The 22167-nt window shown below is 33.0% G+C and overlaps 1 protein-coding gene and 1 non-coding gene across 2 annotated transcripts in view; one reads left to right on the top strand and one right to left on the bottom strand.

The window, feature by feature from the left end:
• The window catches only part of LOC107955689 (receptor-like protein kinase FERONIA), a 23428-nt gene extending 19193 nt beyond the window's left edge, over window positions 1–4235 (bottom strand). The window contains exon 1 of the mRNA XM_041116939.1: window positions 3972–4235. Within this exon, the coding sequence (XP_040972873.1) occupies window positions 3972–4186 (215 nt within the window). The 5' untranslated portion in view covers window positions 4187–4235. The remainder of the gene's footprint in view (window positions 1–3971) is intronic.
• Window positions 4236–16014: 11779 nt separating this feature from the next.
• LOC121204144 (small nucleolar RNA R71) lies at window positions 16015–16121 on the top strand. Its single transcript, XR_005899072.1, has one exon. It is a non-coding gene; the product is annotated as a small nucleolar RNA R71 (small nucleolar RNA).
• The last annotated feature ends 6046 nt before the right edge of the window (window positions 16122–22167 follow it).

A 22167-nucleotide genomic window follows, 5' to 3' on the forward strand; every position in this document is an offset into this window, starting at 1 on the left:
GGTTCGAGACACGGCGTGTCCCTAGCACACGTCGTATGCTCTACACCCACACGGCTATGGAACTTTGTTGCATGAAATTTTTCTAAGTTTTCATGAGTTCTTGATTAGGTTCCGAACCACCCCAGACGAACGTTTTGGCTTGTAAGCCCATGTTAGGGGCAAATTGTTTGTGAAAGAAAAGTTTTAAATTATTTGAGATTTCACGCCCAGTTTCATTTATTTAGTTGAGTTTAAGTCAGGTAGCATCACGAACCCTATTCTAGCGTCGGATAGGACGAGGGGTGTTACATTCGATCCATTAAAGATAGTGATCATGAACTTGCATAAATTGTTAGTTAAAGGGAGAAAAGTAAGATTGTTTAGTATAATGAGTTGATGAATAAATTAGAATTGTACATTTAGAAGCAAACATGAAATGTGTTCAGTTATATCTTGATGAATCAAATTAAGTCATATAAATCCTTGAGTGTATTTGAACTCAAATGATGATCATGTTGTATTTGACATGTTAAATGCTTGATTGAAATGTTTATGTGATCATATTGGCGTGGGATGGTATGGAATAATGATATTTTTTATTGTTAAAAGATGTATGCAACATTTAGTTTGTTGAAAATGGTTGAGTTGGTATCAAATGGATTTATGCCAAAAATAGGAGTCATCCGTGACCACCAACTTCCGACATCACTACATGGGTTGACAATGAGTGATGTCGCAATGTCAATATGCATGAAGTTGCGATGTGATTTAATGATTTGTGATGTCACGACATGACTTATTGAGTTAACAAAAGAGCTTTCGTAAGCTTGTATGGATCCAAAAATGATTAAGTAACCTGTTATGAATGTATATATACCTAATTGTATGTGTGAATGATCGAATGTTGTAAAAATTATCTATAGCTGCTCTAACAACGATTGTAGTATCCTATAACTCGAACTTGACAATAAGGTTGGTAAGGGTGTTACAAAATATTTATAAAACATTTAAAATTTTTGGGTTGATGATGTGTAGTTATTTATTAAGCAAATATTTTTTTTTCTAAAATGACTTTTCTTAGAAAAATAAATGTAACATTTATATTATTTGGTGATGTTATATTTTCATAGTCCCTTTGCCCAAATCAATTTATGTAATAGATTCGTTTGCCTTTTTAATTTACACTATTAGTCCTCAGTATTTCACATATCTCATAATTTAATCTTATTAATTATTATTATTTAAAAAATTAATTTCATCTATTTTTTACAATTATTTTAAAACTAATACAAAATGTTATAATATTTGAATTAAAATTCTATGAAATAAATTATGAGATTTAAATATATTAAAAATGTATTAAATATTAATATTTAATTTTTATTAAATTTTAATATTTTAAAATAGAATTATTTAAAAATAAAACTATCATTGCATAATCAATTAATTTTAATTTAAACAACTTTAGACCTTAAATGCATTAAACTATTTTTTTAAAAGAATTAAATGCATTAACTATTATAAAATAAACATTTTATTTTCTAAAAATATGTATATACACATTTGTCCAATTTATTTTCCCAACTATAACGAATAATATTGTTCATAATTTTTAAAATTTCTAGAGTGTAATATTTAATTATTTTAGTAGACAATTTCCGCAACTAACTTATATTACATTATTACATAATGTTACCAATTATAAGAAAAAACTCTTTTTATTTTTATATCAAAATTACAGATCGTTGATTCTATTTTTATATTAAAATAATAAATATAATTTTTTTTAAAATGCTTTCACATTATAATTAATTTAAATTTTGAAATATGTACACTGTCAATTTATGTATGACATGAAAATATAAATTAATTTCAAATAAAATACATATATCATTTACTTTTCCTTCAATTTACATTCGTTTCGTTTCTTTACAATTCAATAAACATGGGGTCAAACAATTTGGCTGGGTCCTGAAACCTCCCATTTAGAATTTGATTGGAGTTTTGAAACTTTACGTCTCCATCCATTATCTTACCAACCACTCAAATGTTCCTACGAGTTCTTTGTTCTCCCAAGCCTCCCCACTACCACACAAGAATGGACTCACTGGTCATTGCCACCATATGAAACCACTTTGGTTCCACTACATTTTGAATTAGTCATCGGCTTCGCCTTATAAACAAGACACAAAAGAAAATACAAAATTGTATTATGTAGCCATTTGTTTAGTGGAAGTATTATATGTTTAAGTATGAATTATTAATAAATTAACTTAATTGGTAATATTTCGTTACTTTCATAACTTATTTTTAGTAAAGAGAAAGAATTTTTTTATTTATTTGAAAGATATCTTATTTTTACAAGAGTTATTATTAATATTTTAATTTTAAATTTAGATTTTTATTAACTATTCTTTATTTTATGTCTAATTATTGTAATATATATAATAAATAGTTTCATGTTATAAAATGCATTATTATTGTTTGGGTTAATGTAGTAATTTCCCACTACACTTTAGATAGAAATTAAAATTTGCTACTATCTTTTAGTTTTGTTGATACTTATCATTCTACTTTTAAATTAATTGTAAATTTACCACTCTTCTTTAACTCTATATTTTTTTATGAATTTTAAATTAAATTAAATTAAATTTAAAATATTTTAATATTTTATTAAATAATTAAAAAAATTAATTAACATATATTAAATATTAATAAAAAATGTTATTTCTAAAAAATAATACTTTATTATTATATATTTTAAAAATTTCAAGTCTTCCTTCAAAGTTAATTTGTAATTTTAATAATTTTATAAAGTAATTTAATGTTTACTATTAAATAAAAATTTAAATAATAGTTTCTCCATTAAATTTTAATGGTAAAATTTTATTTAAAAAACTAAAATTAGTGACAAAATTAATTAAAATTTATAATTTAATAATTAATTTCAATCACAGTTTATTGAGTGAACTATTGCTTGGTTATTACTTCGTTTACTTTGCCATTGACTTTTTTTTTTTTTGGAAGGGAAAGAGGAAGGAAAAGAAGATCGGATGAAATTTCGCCGCCTGTCATGACTGTCTTCTTTATCGCTCTATCAGCTTTTTCACCTTGAATTCATTCTCTAAGTTTATCTCTCTCGAGTATACACCATGATCAATTTCACCAAAAGTACGTTTCTCTACCGAATAAGCTTTCCGTCTTAACCCTTTTCCATTTTACTTTCCTCCACACCCTAACCATCGCCTCTGCTGATGCCTCGCCAAAGCCTTACAAGCCTCATGACAACATAGCCCTCGATTGTGCTCCACCACCAACACAACCATCTTTCGGGCCGATCCTGGATCTCAGATAACACCATTTTTTTAGATCAGTCAAGTAAGGTATCAGTTATCTCAACTTCTCCAACAGAAGGAGACCCCATACCTTACACAACAGCTCTCTTGTCTCGCTCTCAGTTCACCTTCTCCTTCACGGTCACACCCGGGCCAAAATTCATTCGCCTTCATTTTCACCCAGCTTCTTATCGAGCATTCAATCGCTCAAATGCCTTTTTGATGTCCATATTGGAGGCTATACTGTCCTCACAATTTCAGCGCTGCCCTTAAAGCTGATGATCTTAAACTAGAGGTCTTTTACAGTGAATTTTGCATATATGTTGATGAGGAAAGCTGAATCTACTGTTTAATCCGAATCCTAATATGCCAGATTCTTACGCTTTCATAAATGGAATCGAAATCGTTTCCATGCCCGACAACCTTTACTACTCTTCAGATGATGATACTGGGTTCAATTTTGTGAATCAGTGAACCCGTATCGCATCCTGAAGAACCAGCTCTTGAATCTTTGTACGAGTGAATATTGGGGCAGCTCCATTTCACCTACACAAGATACCGGTATGTATAGGAGCTGGTCTGAGATGGTGAAACGTGACTAATGGCGACCTAGTGTTCCTTAATCTTATCATTAGTCCAGTTTCACCATCCTCAGACCAGCTCCTATACATACCGGTATCTTGTGTAGGTGAAATGGAGCTGCCCCCAATATTCACTCGGTACAAAGATTCAAGAGCCTGGTTCTTCAGGATGCGATACGGGTTCACCTGATTCACAAAATTGAACCCAGTATCATCATCTGAAGAGTAGTAAAGGTTGTCGGGCATGGAAACGATTTCGATTCCATTTATGAAAGCGTAAGAATCTGGCATATTAGGATTCGGATTAAACAGTAGATTCAGCTTTCCTCATCAACATATATGCAAAATTCACTGTAAAAGACCTCTAGTTTAAGATCATCAGCTTTAAGGCAGCGCTGAAATTGCTGAGGACAGTATAGCCTCCAATATGGACATCAAAAAAGGCATTTGAGCGATTGAATGCTCGATAAGAAGCTGGGTGAAAATGAAGGCGAATGAATTTTGGCCCGGTGTGACCGTGAAGGAGAAGGTGAACTGAGAGCGAGACAAGAGAGCTGTTGTGTAAGGTATGGGGTCTCCTTCTGTTGGAGAAGTTGAGATAACTGATACCTTACTTGACTGATCTAAAAAAATGTGTTATCTGAGATCCAGGATCGGCCCGAAAGATCGTTGTGTTGTGGTGGAGCCACAATCGAGGGCTATGTTGTCATGAGGCTTGTAAGGCTTTGGCGAGGCATCAGCAGAGGCGATGGTTAGGGTGTGGAGGAAAGTAAAATGGAAAAGGGTTAAGACGGAAAGCTTATTCGGTAGAGAAACGTACCTTTTGGTGAAATTGATCATGTGTATACTCGAGAGAGATAAACTTAGAGAATTAATTCAAGGTGAAAAAGCTGATAGACGATAAAGAAGACAGTCATGAAGGCGGCGAAATTTCATCCGATCTTCTTTCCTTCCTCTTTCCCTTCCAAAAAAAAAAAAGTCAATGGCCAAAGTAAACGAAGTAATAACCAAAGCAATAGTTCACTCATAAACTGTGATTGAAATTAATTATTAAATTATAAATTTTAATTAATTTTTCACTAATTTTAGTTTTTAAATAAAATTTTACCATTAAAATTTAATGGAGAAACTATTATTTAAATTTTTATTTAATAGTAAACATTAATTACTTTATAAAATTATTAAAATTACAAATTAACTTTGAAGGAAGACTTGAAATTTTTAAAATATATAATAATAAAGTATTATTTTTTAGAAATAACATTTTTTATTAATATTTAATATTATGTTAATTAATTTTTTAATTATTTAAATAAAATATTAAAATATTTTAAATTTAATTTAATTTAATTTAAAATTCAATAAAAAAATATAGAGTTAAAGAAGAGTGGTAAATTTACAATTAATTTAAAAGTAGAATGATAAGTATCAACAAAACTAAAAGATAGTAGCAAATTTTAATTTCTATCTAAAGTGTAGTGGGAAATTACTACATTAACCCAAACAATAATAATGCATTTTATAACATGAAACTATTTATTATATATATTACAATAATTAGACATAAAATAAAGAATAGTTAATAAAAATCTAAATTTAAAATTAAAATATTAATAATAACTCTTGTAAAAAATAAGATATCTTTCAAATAAATAAAAAATTCTTTCTCTTTACTAAAATAAGTTATGAAAGTAACGAAATATTACCAATTAAGTTAATTTATTAATAATTCATACTTAAACATATAATACTTCCACTAAACAAATGGCTACATAATACAATTTTGTATTTTCTTTTGTGTCTTGTTTATAAGGCGAAGCCGATGACTAATTCAAAATGTAGTGGAACCAAAGTGGTTTCATATGGTGGCAATGACCAGTGAGTCCATTCTTGTGTGGTAGTGGGGAGGCTTGGGGAAACCAAAGAACTCGTAGGAACATTTGAGTGGTTGGTACAGATAATGGATGGAGACGTAAAGTTTCAAAACTCCAATCAAATTCTAAATGGGAGGTTTCAGGACCCAGCCAAATTGTTTGACCCCATGTTTATTGAATTGTAAAGAAACGAAAACGAATGTAAATTGAAGGAAAAGTAAATGATATATGTATTTTATTTGAAATTAATTTATATTTTCATGTCATACATAAATTGACAGTGTACATATTTCAAAATTTAAATTAATTATAATGTGAAAGCATTTTAAAAAAAATTATATTTATTATTTTAATATAAAAATAGAATCAACGATCTGTAATTTTGATATAAAAATAAAAAGAGTTTTTTCTTATAATTGGTAACATTATGTAATAATGTAATATAAAGTTAGTTGCGGAAATTGTCTACTAAAATAATTAAATATTACACTCTAGAAATTTTAAAAATTATGAACAATATTATTCGTTTATAGTTGGGAAAATAAATTGGACAAATGTGTATATACATATTTTTAGAAAATAAAATGTTTATTTTATAATAGTTTAATGCATTTAATTCTTTTAAAAAAATAGTTTAATGCATTTAAGGTCTAAAGTTGTTTAAATTAAAATTAATTGATTATGCAATGATAGTTTTATTTTTAAATAATTCTATTTTAAAATATTAAAATTTAATAAAAAATTAAATATTAATATTTAATACATTTTTAATATATTTAAATCTCATAATTTATTTTCATAGAATTTTAATTCAAATATTATAACATTTTGTATTAGTTTTAAAATAATTGTAAAAAATAGATGAAATTAATTTTTTAAATAATAATAATTAATAAGATTAAATTATGAGATATGTGAAATACTGAGGACTAATAGTGTAAATTAAAAAGGCAAACGAATCTATTACATAAATTGATTTGGGCAAAGGACCTATGAAAATATAACATCACCAAATAATATAAATGTTACATTTATTTTTTCTAAAGAAAAGTCCATTTTAGAAAAAAAAAATATTTGCTTAATAAAATAACTACACATCATCAACCCAAAAATTTTAAATGTTTATAAATATTTTGTAACACCCCTTACCAACCTTATTGTCAAGTTCGAGTTATAGGATACTACAATCGTTGTTAGAGCAGCTATAGATAATTTTTACAACATTCGATCATTCACACATACAATTAGGTATATATCACATTCATAACAGGTTACTTAATCATTTTGGATCCCATACAAGCTTACGAAAGCTCTTTGTTAACTCAATAATCATGTCGTGACATCACCAAATCATTAAATCACATCGCAACTTCATGCATATTGACATTGCGACATCACTCATTGTCAACCCATGTAGTGATGTCGGAAGTTGGTGGTCACGGCATGACTCCTATTTTTGGCATAAATCCCATTTGATACCAACTCAACCATTTTCAAACAAACCTAAATGTTGCATACATCTTTTAACAATAAAAATATCATTATTCCATACCATCCCACGCCAATATGATCACATAAACATTTCAATCAAGCATTTAACATGTCAAATACAACATGATCATCATTTGAGTTCAAATACACTCAAGGATTTATATGACTTAATTTGATTCAATCAAGATATAACTGAACCACATTTCATGTTTTGCTTCTAAATGTACCAATTCTAATTTATTCATCAACTCATTATACCTAAACAATCTTACTTTTCTCCCTTTAACCTAACAATTTATGCAAGTTCATGATCACTATCTTTAATGGCATCGAATGTAACACCCCTCGTCCCTATCCGACGCTAGAATAGGGTTCGTGATGCTACCTGACTTAAACTCAACTAAATAAATGAAACTGGGCCGTGAAATCTCAAATAATTTAAAACTTTCTTTTCACAAACAATTTGCCCCTAACATGGGCTTACAAGCCCAAAACGTTCGTCTGGGGTGGTTCGGACCTAATCAAGAACTCATGAAAAACTTAGAAAAATTTCATGCAACAAAGTTCCATACGCCCGTGTGGGTGTAGAGCATACGACCGTGTGCTAGGGACACGCCCGTGTCTCGACCCGTTTTACTTGGTTCTGCCAACCACGCACAGCCATGCCTATACGGTCACACGGCCGATCATGCTATTTCTTACCCGTCTACAGCGCATACTGATGAACGCAGGAACTGCCTGTGGCTACCCGGTGCTATGATTTTTTTAAGTGCAGGGACGCACGACCATAACACGCCATGTGACCGTGTCACACGCTAGACACCGTTGTTTCCGTGGACATTAGGCTTTCCAAGCCCTTTTGTCAACCATTTTGTACAACCTACACAAGATTATTTCAATATATAAATCTCATCAAAATGGGCACTAATTCATCATAGAAAGAACACTATATACATTCGTCAAAATGAACAATAGCCATTATTCCAAGCTTGATTACAAAATGAAAGGCTTTTGACTTAAGCTAAAATACATGAATCATTCTCTTAATACAATATCCTAGTCTAGCCCTATACATGCCACCATCAAAATATAAATCAAAATATACCAAGTATTGCGACTGATAGTGTGATCGATATCTCTAACTTTAAGGGATCCTTAAGCTAGCTTGATAACACTGAAAGAAGAGGGAAAGGAAAAAGAGTAAACATAAAGCTTAGTAAGTTGCATATAAATAAATATACAACAACAATCTCACTATTAGTCATCATACTTATAGCTTAAAAGTAAACATAATTTAACTTACTCATTATCATCTACTTGGGTCACATTCTCTAATTTAAGCTCGTTACTTATGCTTACCATATAGGTACCTGTACCACTCACAACATGATTATTCTTTCTTTATCAAAATGGATCTATAACCCTCGACTGGATATTCTATGAACCTTCAACATGGGATATACTGCCAATGCCATGTCCCAGACATGATCTTACACTAGCTCTCATATACGTATGCTGATGCATGTCCCAGACATGTCTTACACTAGCACAACTTTTAGCCGATGCGTGTCCTAGACACGTCTTACAATGGCTATCTCTGTCGAGGCCGATGCATGTCCCAGACATGTCTTACACTAGCCCTCGTCTGGATGCCGATGCCATGTCCCAAACATGGTCTTACACTGGCTCTCGTAATGTGGCCGAAGCATGTCCCAAACATTTCTTACACTGGCACACAAATCACCCAATGCCTTGGCACGAATATCCAGTTCGTATTCTAATGTCTCAACGGGATATTTCTATGATCTCAAATATTACTAGGCATTCTCAATTCATAACTGAACAACTCATACAATATCAATTCAATGGTGATATGAATACAAGTATTAACTGTATAGATGTATCATTTACATACAACTTACCTTAGTTTACAAAAGTACTTGGCTATTTGATTTAGTCGGTTTGCTTGGACTTCCCCCGATCTAGGTTCGGATTTGGTAAATCTTGATCTATAATAGCAATATACACTCATTTAGTTACTAATTATAATTACGCAAATTGTAAATTCACATCTTTGGTAGAATGACCATTTTGCCCTTAGACTTTGATAAAATAACCATTTTGCCCCTATGTTCGTAAATCGATTTTCATCAAATTTCTTTGTATATTAGGCCTAACTAAACTATTTTTACTCTTATAGCAACTTCAATTTCTCACTATTTCACATGCTTACTAACTAGTTTACAACTTATGCAAAAATAGTCCTTTTAGGTGTTTTCCATGCAAACTCCTTTACGAAAGTTGTTTATGACACAACTAGGACTCATATTCTTCCATAAAAAATCAATAAACATCACAAATACACCCATGGAAAAACCCTAAACTCTTGACCATTTTGCAAGATATCACCCTCATTTGAAAGCCCATGCTTCAAGGGTCTCAAAAATGCAAAAATCATCAACAAAGGGTGTGGGAATCACTTACTTGTGAGGGCTTTAAGTTGCTAAAAGTTTTCAGCCTTCAAACTCTATTTTTTCTGATATTTTTGGTGGATAAAAGAGATGGAGAAGAAAGAAATGATAGCTAGGCTTTTAGGCATTATTTTATCACTAAAACATGACATCATCCACCTAACCCTTTGACCATTTGCTTAAAATCATTCACATGGCTGGCCAACACTAAAAAAAAGGGTGAAATTGCCATTTAAAAGCCCTCAATTTAAGTTCTTTAGCTATTTAACTCATTTAGGTACTAAAATGCAACTTTTTCCTTTTATGCGATTTAGTCCTTTTTCGAAATTGAGTTAGAAAACCTTAAAATTAGCTCACCAAATTTTTCATGCACTAATAAAATCATACTATATCCTCATAAAAATAATAAAATAATTTTTCAAACTTCAGATTTGTGGTCCCGAGACCACTGTTCTGTCTAGACCCTAAATCGAGCTGTTACATCGAACATAACTAAACATGCATCAATTAAGTAATTCATCAAACGTATCCACCATAACCAAACATAAGCACCTTTTCACAAACAATCCATTAAAAATGACCACTTATATAGCAAAATATTCTTATATACATGTCATAAGGATTGGACTCAAAATGAACATAATTCTACTGTCTTAGATAGTGTGTGTGCTTCTCGTTGACCCAGCTTGGTAAATTCCACAAGGTTGCAATCTATAAGGGAAAGATACAACTAGAATAAGCATTTAGAATGCTGAATAAATTCAAATGGGAACACTATGCTTACCTTGTTATTATTTAGGCTTAATAGCAAACCTTAGTTTGCATAATGTTGGTTAGAACATGGCATTCAAAATATTAACAAGGTGAGCATATGTTTATATACATGTTTATTATATAATACAAGTAAATCAAGCATACAAAATCATATTACATATCAATAACCTATCATAAAGCACATTCAATCAACAAATTGTAAGGTTGTACTCATGATTCATATCAAACATATTTCTATAATTAAAGCATAAAGACGAATCATTTATAGTTATGTCCTTTTTAATGAAATTTCAAATTGGTATCCAATTTCATTTCATTATGTTACAAGTTTCCAATTTCATTTATAGCTTTTTTCAAGATGGAACCCTAGTAAAACTGACTCGGATACACAAGTGAACTACACCACACCAAGTTGCTTGTCTGAGCATATTTAATTCTATATATCATGTAACGCCCCTATTCTGGCGAGTACAAGGTTTGGCGTATAGTCATAAAGTAATATGATTAGCGGAGTAGTATTCGCCTAAATACATCTCTTGGCTATAGAGTTGGCGTATACAGTTACGTGTTTGAGTTAACGAAGGTTCTATGTCAGATTTCTATGTTAGTTGGAATAGGATAATGGTAAAGTAAAACGATATGGAGGGTAAGAGTTCACGTCGGAAGTAGAGTGCGCCATTTTATTATAATATTGTGCAAGTTAAGTTGTAAGGTAAGCTGGTTAGGAACCAACTGAATGTGAACCAAGATAATTAAAAGATAAAGGGATACTCAAGTAGGTTTCTTGGAAGTTGTAGACATTTAGATAAAACAATTCAGTAACGATATGAAACTAGTCAAGTCCCAATAAAGATTCAGATTACATTAATGGATAATCAGGTTAAAGAAAGAGGGAGTTTTCTTCTTTCTTTTCAAGAAGCACTACTATGAAAATCTTAAGAAAATCTAAAGTGTTACCTTCTCTCTAAGTTGGAGTTGCAAATCGGGATCTTTGTCAGTGACTACTCCATCTCAAGGTATTGTGACTCCGTATGTTAAAGTTATGAAAGATTAAGTTGAAATAAGTGCATGAATAGTAAGATGGAGAACTAAGGCTTTATATAAAGGTTATCTGAGTTTGAGATGATGGTAAATGTTACGAATGAGTTTTAATGGTGTTCTTATATTTTATAAGCAATGGTTGCTATAGTTCTTTGTTCGATCTGGAGTTCGAGCTGCTATCTATGGTTGTCAAGTGAGTCTCTAAGCCGACTTGTAACAGCCTATTTTTTAGTGGTGTTGGAAACAGTGGTTTCGAGGCCACAAATCTGACGAGTAAGTTCGTAAATGTTATTATTTAATATTTATGAGAATAAATTTTGAATTGACAATTTATGTTATTTGAACAAATAATCACGTTCAAGTGGTATGACCCTAAAGTCAAGTGGTTTTAGAAAATGAGGTATAAGGACCTCATTTTTAAAAACCGTGCCCATAAATATTTTATTAAATATAAATTTGAACGTTCAAATAGTTAATTAAATAAATAGGACTAAATCGTAAAAGGTGTAAAATCTAGTTACTATTTTATTACAATGATTAAATGGTTTAATCATTAAAAGGACTTATATAGTAATTGGACCATATTAATTGTAAATGGACGGTTTAAGGTCTTTTAATTTGTAAAATTATAAGATTATAACAAGGTTAAAGTTGTAAACTAATAAAGATAAATTAAAGATAATAAATAAAACATAGTATCATCTTCCAAAAATGGATCACCACTTAAAATTGAAAAAAAAAAAGAAATCACAATTGAAGAAGCTTCTAGGGTTTGGTTAAGTCCCATTTGCATGTAAGTTCAATTTGAGTTTATTTCTTGTCTTTTTATGTTTTTGATATCGTTGCAACTAGGCCCAGCTAACCCATAGCTTCGTTTTTAATCTGCCAAAGATTTTAGATGTTGCCATTGATGAATCCTTGTTATTTTAGAAGTTAAATGATGACATAGAAGTTTTAGTTGTTGATTAGAATTAGTTTATTAAGTGATTTTTGTTAGTTTTTAGTTAAAGGATTAAATCGATTAAATATTAGAATTGATAGGGAATATTTGAGAATTTAGAATTAATGTGGGCTGTATGTGAAAGGGTAAAAATTCAGTTGGTTTGATAAGTTGCAAAATTTTGTTAAATGTGGAGTTTTGAATTTAGGGGCTAAATTGCATAAAAGTTAAAATATTAGGAGTAATTTTGAAAATTTCCCAATAATGAGAGTTATAAGTTAAATTAATTATTTTAAGTTATGGAATGGTTTAATTGAGTGAAATATTATTATTTAGATCACAAAACAAGCCGAACGAATCAAAATCGAGGAAAAGTTGTGGTTGGATTAATTGTCAACTTTGTTGTTACAACTGTATTTGTCGAGGTAAGTTCGTATATGAATAGAAATTATTATTTTTAATTTTGGATGAATGTAAATAATTAATTATGACATGGCTAAATTAATTGTTAAAGACGTGATAAATTATTATTACAGATCAATTAGAGGAATTAATCAAATTAAAGGATATATGAACTATTGCTAATGTATTTGGTGGTTATGAATTATAGAATAAGTAAATAGAATAAATAATAAATAATAAATAATAAATAATAGGATAGAGGAAAAAGGGTACACCGACTGAAAGGTGGTTGGACGTGTAGAGGCGCGGTCGCCTTTAGGGGGTCGGGTCGGTGTTAGGGGCATGGGGGGCACGAACGTGGGGGTTTGGATTTAGGCCGTGTGTTGCAAGGAAGGGCGAGGGTGGGGCAGTTCTTGGTTGTTGCGGGTGAAGGGAGAAGGGGGTCGGTCTGTGGGGCATAGGTTGTGTGTGCACAGGAGGGACTGTTTGGTGGCAAGGGGAAGATGGGGGTCGAATGGGGGTGAGTGGCAGTGGCTGGTCAGTGTAAGGGCTGGTGACAGTTGGCGGCTAAGGTTTGAATAATATAGGAGGAAAAGACACAATATGAGGAAGAGGATTAGGGATTAGGGTTCTTAAGGGGACTCAGTGGTGTAAGGCTCGTGTTGGGCCACACGGTCGTGTCACACGCTTGTGTAACTCGTCCTCTAGCCCGTGTTTATCATGAATTGATAGCTTAGGTTTCCACACGGCTGTGTCACATGGCCATGTAGTCCATTCTTCATTTCTCCCACGCCCGTGTGTCCCGACCGTGTCTCGCACATGGCCGTGGTGCTTTCCCGTGTTAGCCTCTGACTTGTTAAAATTTGAAAAATTAAGCTCCAGGTTTCACACAGCCAAGGACATGCTCATGTGTCTAGGCCGTGTGGCTCGAGTTTATGGCCGTGTGTATGTTGACACTTGGGATTTTTTAGCCCTGTTTCCACACGGCCAAGGACACGCCAGTGTGTCCTGGCCGTATAGGTCATTGTACCTGCATTAAAATATGAAAAATAGATAAAATAAACTAGTTAGTGGTGTTAGTGCTTGGGTTGCCTCCCAAGAAGTGCTTATTTAGAGTCTAAGCTTGACTCACCGCATATTTCCATGGTTATGGTGGCTCGAGGAGTTGAAACTCCTCTTTCCTGTTATCAATCGTATCAAAATAAGGTTTTAGACGAGTACTGTTTACCTTAAAGTGCCAAAATTGGAATAAGTTACATTGATTGTACCGTATAGGAAAGCGTTGAGTACCGAGAAAGGGATTGCTCCATTAGGTTCAAAAGTGGCAACACAAGGGTCTGCTTCATCTAATAGTACCTTGTCTCCAACCTTCAGTTGATTCGATTCACCTTTAAGTTCATCATGACACTGCTTTGGTTCATCCTGTATCCTCGGTTTTTTCTTAACTATTGTTCGCCATTCATCTAGTTCCTCAATTTGTAATGTTCGTTCATCATGGATGATTCCATCGTTGGTACTAGAACATGGCTTGTTTATGCTTTTCTGAAGTGTTTCCTGCAAGGAAGGTTGAACCACATGGTTAGTCTAATTAACAGGTTTTATTGAATCATCTTCATGACTTGCTATCTTGATCGAATCACGAGCTTGGAGTGTGATCGTATTTTCTCCTACATGGAGTGTGAGTTCACTTGTACCAACATCAATGATAGTTCTAGCAGTTGCTAAAAAGGGGCGTCCTAAAATTAAAGGGACACACTATCCTCTTCTATGTCTAAAACAACAAAATCAATTGGGAATATAAATTTATCAATTTTTACAAGCACATCTTCAACAATTCCCCTAGGAAATCTAATGGTTTTATCAGCTAATTGAATGTTCATCCTAGTTTGTTTGGGTTTCCCAAGACTTAGCTATTTAAACATTTTATAGGGCATAACATTAATGCTCACCCCTAAATCAGGCAAAGCATTGTTAACATTTAAACTACCAAGTAAGCAAGGAATCGTAAAACTCCCTAGATCTTTCAACTTTGGGGTAGCTTATTTTGTAGAATGGCTGAGCAAACTACGTTTAATTCCACATGCGACGCATCATCTAACTTTCGTTTATTAGCCAAGACCTCCTTTAAAAATTTCACTGAGTTGGGCATCTGCAAAAGAGCTTTAATAAACAGTAAGTTAATATGCAACTTTTTTAAAAGTTTAAGAAATTTACCAAATTGTTCGTTGGTCGGTCTTTCTTAGTTGCGTTGGGATATGGCACACGAGGTGTATACTCTCTACTTACCAGTTTCTGCTCACTGTGGTTCACCTCAACCTTACCTTTACTTGCCACAAGTCCTTGCCTTAGTTATGGTTCAGGTTCAACTAACCCTTCTTCATCTCAAACAGTAATGGCATGAATTTGTTCTCTTAGATTAGTTTCGGTGTTACTTGGAAAGCTACCTTGTGGTCTCTCTGATATCATCTTAGCCAGTTGGCCTATTTGATTTTGAGCCCTTGAATAGATGCTTGCTAGTTTTTATGTGATGTTTCGGTGTATTGGAAACGTGTTTCTGACACTGAGATGAATTTCGTTAGCATCTCTTCAAGGTTTAGCTTCTTTTCCTCCTGGTAAGGTGGTTGAAAACCTAGAGGGGCTTGTGGTCTTTGATTACCTTGATCGCCCTAAGAGAAGTTGGGATGGTTCCTCCAACCTGCATTGTAAGTATTACTATAGGGATTATTCTATGGTCTAATATTGTTACCTATATAGTTTACTTGTTCATTCATAGTACTATGGTTGTAGGCTAGGCATTCTAGATCATTTATCTGTCCTCCATTTGTATCACACTGCATCATCAGATATACCTGGGAGGAACCATACAGACCATCAATTTTCTTATTTAAAAGCTTTACTTGGTTTGATAGCATAGTGACCGTGTCGAGGTTGAAAACACCGGTTGCTTTTGTCGGCTTCGTTTACATGACTTGCCACTGATAGTTATTTAGTGACATCTCTTCAATGAATTCATAAGCCTCCTCAGGTGTTTTGATATTTAAGGTTCCATCGGCCGCTGCGTCGACCATCTATCTAGTTGAGGGGTTCAAACCATTGTGGAAAGTTTGGACCTGTAGCCAAAGAGGTAGCCCATGGTGAGGGCACCTTCTCAATAAATCTTTGTATCTCTCCTATGCATCATAAAGTGTTTCTAAATCCATCTTCACAAAAGAAGAGATATCATTCCTTAACTTTGTCGTTTTAGCCGGCGAAAAATATTTAAGAAATTTTTTTTGTCATTTGTTCCCAAGTAGTGATTGACCCTTGTGGTAACGAGTTCAACCACTATTTAGCCTTATTTTGTAATGAAAAGGAAAATAACTAAAGGTGAATGGCATCGTCAGAAATGCCATTGATTTTAAAGGTGTCGCAGAATTCTAGAAAATTTGCTAAATGAGTGTTTAGATCCCCATCCTGCAAACCATCAAATTGAAAAAATTGTTGTATCATTTGAATCGTGTTAGGTTTCAGTTCAAAATTATTTGCAGCAATAGCAGGTCTAACTATACTCGATTCAGTTCCTGTTAAATTAGGCTTAGTATAGTCGTACATAGTACGAGGGGTAGGGTTCTGATTTACTGGATTTGCAGCAACCACATGAGGTAGTAGATTATTCTAATTATCAGCCATCTCGTCAGTTGTAGTATGGATATCATCCTCTCGCTCTTCCTCTATGTATTGTAGGCTTGGCCTTATTTCTCTTCGGTTTCTGTGAGCTGTGCTCTCGATCTCACTGTCAAAAAGCAAAAGTCCTAACGGGTTCCTCCTAGTCATAAACTAGAGACACCTTCCAGATGCAAACAAAAGAAAAATTAGAAAAAAAAATTAAAATAAAAACAAAATTAAATTGCAATAAAAATAGCTAAAGTAATAAAAATTAAGCGTTACTAATATCTTAGTTCCCTTGAAATGACGCCAAAAACTTGATGGTCGCTAAACTAACTAAAAATTCGACTAAGGCAAGCGCACCTATCGAACAGTAGTATAGTTATGGTGAGACCGGAAATATCGTATTCGCAAGGACTAAAAGTATTGGTAATTACTATCTTTTTATTATCTGGCCTATGAATTAAGGGATGTTTTAAACTAAAACTAATTATCTAATTAACTAGGATTATGACAGAGATAAAAATTAGAAAATACTTGTTGGACAATAGATGGAGAAGACAATACCCAAGGAAGAATCCACCTAGACTTTACTTATTACTTCTGAATTAGACGATTTATTTACTTGACTTAATCCATAGAAATCCCTGATTTATGTTAATATCTCTCTCGAGACTAAAAACAACTGACTTTAGGTTGATTAATTAAAATCTCTTTCTAATTAAAACCTTTATTGTCGCATTAACTCGATCTATGGACTCCCTTATTAGATTTGACTCTAATCTGGCAGATTTATGTCGTCCTATCTCTAGGATTGCATGCAACTCCACTTAATTATGGAAGATCTGCTCTTAAACAGGGACTTTTGCTCCACTGAATAAGCATATCAAAGCTTGAATTAATATCCTAGAATATTAAAGTAAGGATTAAAACTCACAATTAAAAATAAGAACAAGTATTTATAATATAATTCAAATAGTAATAAGATCCGTCTTAGGTTTCATCTCCCTTAGGTATTTAGGGAGTTAGTTCATAATAATGGAAAACATCTCAAAATTGGGAAAACAACAAAACATAAAGACACCCAAAGAACTTCTAAGGAAATTGAATGGAGATCTTCAGTCTTGAAGTAGATCCTGCTTCCAAGCTGATTCCAATGGCTATCCTTGAGTATTCTCTGCCTTCTACTTTGCATGTCCCCATTGATCCTCTTCTAGGGGGTTTAAATAGACTTTGGAATGCCCAAAATAGCCCAAAATTAGTCTTTTTGAATAGAATTAGACTTGGGTTTAATAGAGACACAGCCGTGTGCCACGTCCATGTGAAGATGCTTAGGCCGTGTGTAATTCTGACCTGATTTAATGTCAACACAGCCATGACAAATGGGCATGTGGCCTACCTGTATGTCTCACACGGGCCTATGGCTTGCTCGTATGTCTCACACGGGTGTGTGGTTTAGCCGTGTGAAAGTGCCTAGGTTGTGTGAAATACTGAGATAAGCATTTTGTCCATTTTTGGCCTGTTTCTTGCTCTTTTCACCTTCCTATGCTCATCTAAGTATAAAACATGAAATTAAAGGATTAGGAGCATCAAATTCACTAAATCTTATGATAAATCATCCAAAAATAAGCCAAGCATGAGGTAAAAATATGTATATATTATGGTTTATCAATATCCCACAGTCCCTATGTTTAATGTCCTAGCGAACTACCCCTTGTCTCGCATCCCAATGGACTTCCCCATGTTTAGTGTTCTATCTGACTTCTCGTCTTTAACGTCTTTTCGAACAACCTATGATATTTTAGCATCTTTTAGCGAGGGTCTTACACAGTATCATATGTGTTTATCATCCCGACAAACTATTTGGGTTACCAGAGTCCAACTATAGCCTTACACCTTATATTCCCCGTGTTTATTGTCCTGGTGGACTACTAGGATACCATAACATCTTCCAACTATGGTTTTAGTCCTCTCTATCATGATTCCATGGCATCTTTTAGCCATGATCTTACTCAATTTAGTTATAGTCCTGTCCACCTAGGTTGTCATAGTCCAACTATAGTCTTACACCGTATATTTCTTGTGTTTACTGTCTCGATAGACTACTAGGATACCATAGTGTCTTTCAACTATGGTCTTAGTCCTGTCTACCATGACTCCATAGCTTCTTTCAGCCATAGTCTTACTCATTTCAGTCATGATGCCATAGCATCTTTTAGCTATGGTATTAGTCCTATCTACCATAATGCCATGAGGTATTTCAGCCACAGTCTTTACTCATTTTAGTCATGATGTCATATCATCTTTCAGCTATGGTCTTACTCATTTTATAGCTTATAGCTTCTGATTGGTCCCATGGCCTAGCCATGATCTTTCATTCATTCTTTCCGTCACATTTCATCTATTCCTCCATTTGTCATCCTATACACTGATGCTTGGACACAATAGTGCCCCCTCCGTAAGGCCTGAAGCTTCACCTATCACAGTTTGTGTTCTATAATGTCGTCTGGTGGTATCTAACGATTTTTCCCTTTACCCAATCCTAAATTCGTCTAACCCATCAATATTACCCATCGTCTTAACTCATACGATACATTTATTTCACTTACATGTCAACACTAAGTACGCCATCTATTAAAATATGTGATTCTAATTACCATCGAACAGATATCCATATATTATGCAAATTTTACTCATTCATAGTATACATAATCAATAGAAATCATTAATTGTTTCATAAATGGGATAAAAAAACTCACCTTACTTTCTTATTCTTAACAACTTAGCTTACACGAACGCTAAAGCCTCCTTCATCCTGGAAGCTAACCATAACAACCCTTTATTGGTTAATCTTAAAGACACTCAAGCTTTAAAAACCCATAATTTATAATTATACTGAAGCTTAGAGGATCCTTACTCTACTTTTTCTTCAATCCACAAGTTTGAAAGGATAAAGAAACTTACTAGTTCCCAATCTTTTTTACTTCTAAACTTAAAAAGACAATGCTGAAGAAGACTGACTGAAGAAGACAATGCTCAAGAACACAAAACTTCCTTTAGCTACATCCTCTTTTCTTCAGACTAACTGAAGAAGATAATGCTTAGGAAGAAAGATTTAGGGCGTAGAATAGAAAGGCATTTTGTTCCCACACACTCTTATATATATTACATCGACACAGTCTCTATAGACCTTTTGTCATGCCCTAAACTTAGAATGTTTTGTTTGCATATTCTAAACACGAATGAGTAATTGGCCTAATGGTAATATGTTTATGTAATTTCCTTGAAGTCTTGAGTTTGAACTTCATTAGGTACAAAGGTGAAAAATATTTTTGTGTGTTAGCCAAATTTGTAACTTTAAAAAGTGTTGGACTCTTTAACTTTCTTTTAAAAACAAAAAAAAAAGATTTTTATTTTAATTTTCAAATTTTTACTAGTCATCCCATATTTTCTCCTACATTTTCCTCCTTAAATTGCCCAAACTCCACATATTTTTCTCCTTCATTATATTTTTTTTCCTTTTCTTTCACCCTTCATATATATATATTTTGTTTTCCTTGCTTTTGCACTTTTTCCATATTATTGCTATACAATCTATCATAGTCCTATGTTGATACCATTTTTGTTAATTTTGTTACTCTATCTGCGTCATTGTCGCCTAGTGTGTCAGTTATTACTCTGTTCACTAATTCCACATTATGTAGTGTAAGTAGTATTAATTAACATTGTTTTCATTTGCCTTGTACTGAACTTCGTGTGTTAATGGTCCAATTTAATCGTGTACATTTTGTGTATAGGTGCGCGTGCACGTTGAGATCGTTTTCTGCTAGTTGGTTGCTGCCCGTTTCGTAGTTAAGGTGTGGGACTTCATTAAGTTATATCATATATGTGTGTGTGCCACACTTAAGTCATATGTTGCTTCCATTTTATGCTAATGTGGTTGTTATTACCATGTCGTGTTTGTATACTAATTTTACATTAAATACGTTGATGTTGTTTGTCATTTTGTGCTGAATTGGGCTGCTGTTTGCATGTTGATTTTTCATGAAAATACCTTGCCATTGTAACGAACATTTGCTACTATTTTTTTTACTAAATGTCACATATGTATGCAATTTTTCTATTGGATGAGTTTAATGTTGCATATATAAGCCTAGTTGTTGTTGTTTTTAGTGCGTAAAATGCCATATATGTGGGTTGGTTTTCATTGTTTTTTTGGTGCACAAATATTGTGCATACATGTGAAGTAGGTTGCTGATTTTTTTGGGGGGTACATGTGCGACATAAGCATGTTGTTTTTGTGATAAGTTTGTTTGTTGCATTATAACCCAGTTAGTGCTAGTATACGATGTACATAAAGGCTACTTGGTTAAGTTATTCATTCACAAGTAGTGTCACCGTTGAGTATAATACATATCTTTGTTCATTGAAAACACGACTATATAGCATGATATGTTACTATTTATGTATGACATTTCACATGTGCATGGGGTTGGGTTATTGTTTTGGTTGTCGGAGAAGTTCCGTGGAGTTTTGGTGGCTCTATTCACATTATATATTCTGGAGTTATGACATTGATACTCCACCCTGAAGATTTGTTGGAGTTCTGGCGACTTGTCCACTATATTGGCAACTTGTTTGCATTATGAATTATTAATGGTAGTTAAACCGTGATATTTGGCAGCTCGAATGTGACTTATATGTTTTCATTGTTTTGGTGTTTGTAGACGAGTTATGGGAACTCATGGTGTGTAGCGAATGGTATGGGTAGGACTTGCATCATCTACATAATCATGACATGCATCATATTTAATTGTATCTACAATGTGTTATATGTTTATTTTTCATGTATGCTTTATTATCACTATATTTTTACTTTAGTCTCACACTGGGCTTTATAAGCTCACCCTCTTAGTGTCACTTTTAGGTAACCTACAAACCTAGGGTTGCGCTCGGCTTGGGACGTTTCGGATCAGTGCATTTTACTTGATTTAACGTTTAATTGACGTGTTAGTTTTTTTTATATTTCTGAAGTTGAACCATCAAAATTGTTTTAAACTCAGACCTCTTATTTGGTTTTACACTATGTTATAAACGAGATTTTTCTGAAATTGTTAATAGGCCCTATATGCATGTAACTTGATTAAATGTAAACTTGGCTTAAAATACAATACGATAAGTTTAGTAAATATCTATAGTGTTTTAGTTTCTACTGCACATTACTAAATTGTTTTAAGGCATGGGCCTTCAAAAGTAAACCCAACGTTTCAAAGCCATTCTACAAATGCGTAACCTAGCATAATTAATTATTTGAAGTCAAAATGAGGTTTTACGAATTACAACTCTTTTCCCCAAGTCTTTTCAAAACAATAAGTACAGAGGTTTTTAGCCCCTTCAACCTTATTGGCCACCTCGGTGATCAACGTAAACTTCTATATTCGACCGCAATGTCTAGGCTAGGTTTGGGAGGTTACACCTATACTACTTGTAATGCCCCAAAATCCAGCCTAGAAGTTTAGACCAAATCCTGGAGGTTACATTTGCCACTAAAAGTGGCGAAAACAAAAACTTTAATTTAAACTAAGAAAACCTTTTTGTTCATTATGTTTGAAACAATATTAAACCGACGTCCAA

Source organism: Gossypium hirsutum, chromosome A07 (genome assembly GCF_007990345.1).
Source record: "Gossypium hirsutum isolate 1008001.06 chromosome A07, Gossypium_hirsutum_v2.1, whole genome shotgun sequence".
Classification (NCBI taxonomy): Eukaryota; Viridiplantae; Streptophyta; class Magnoliopsida; order Malvales; family Malvaceae; genus Gossypium; species Gossypium hirsutum.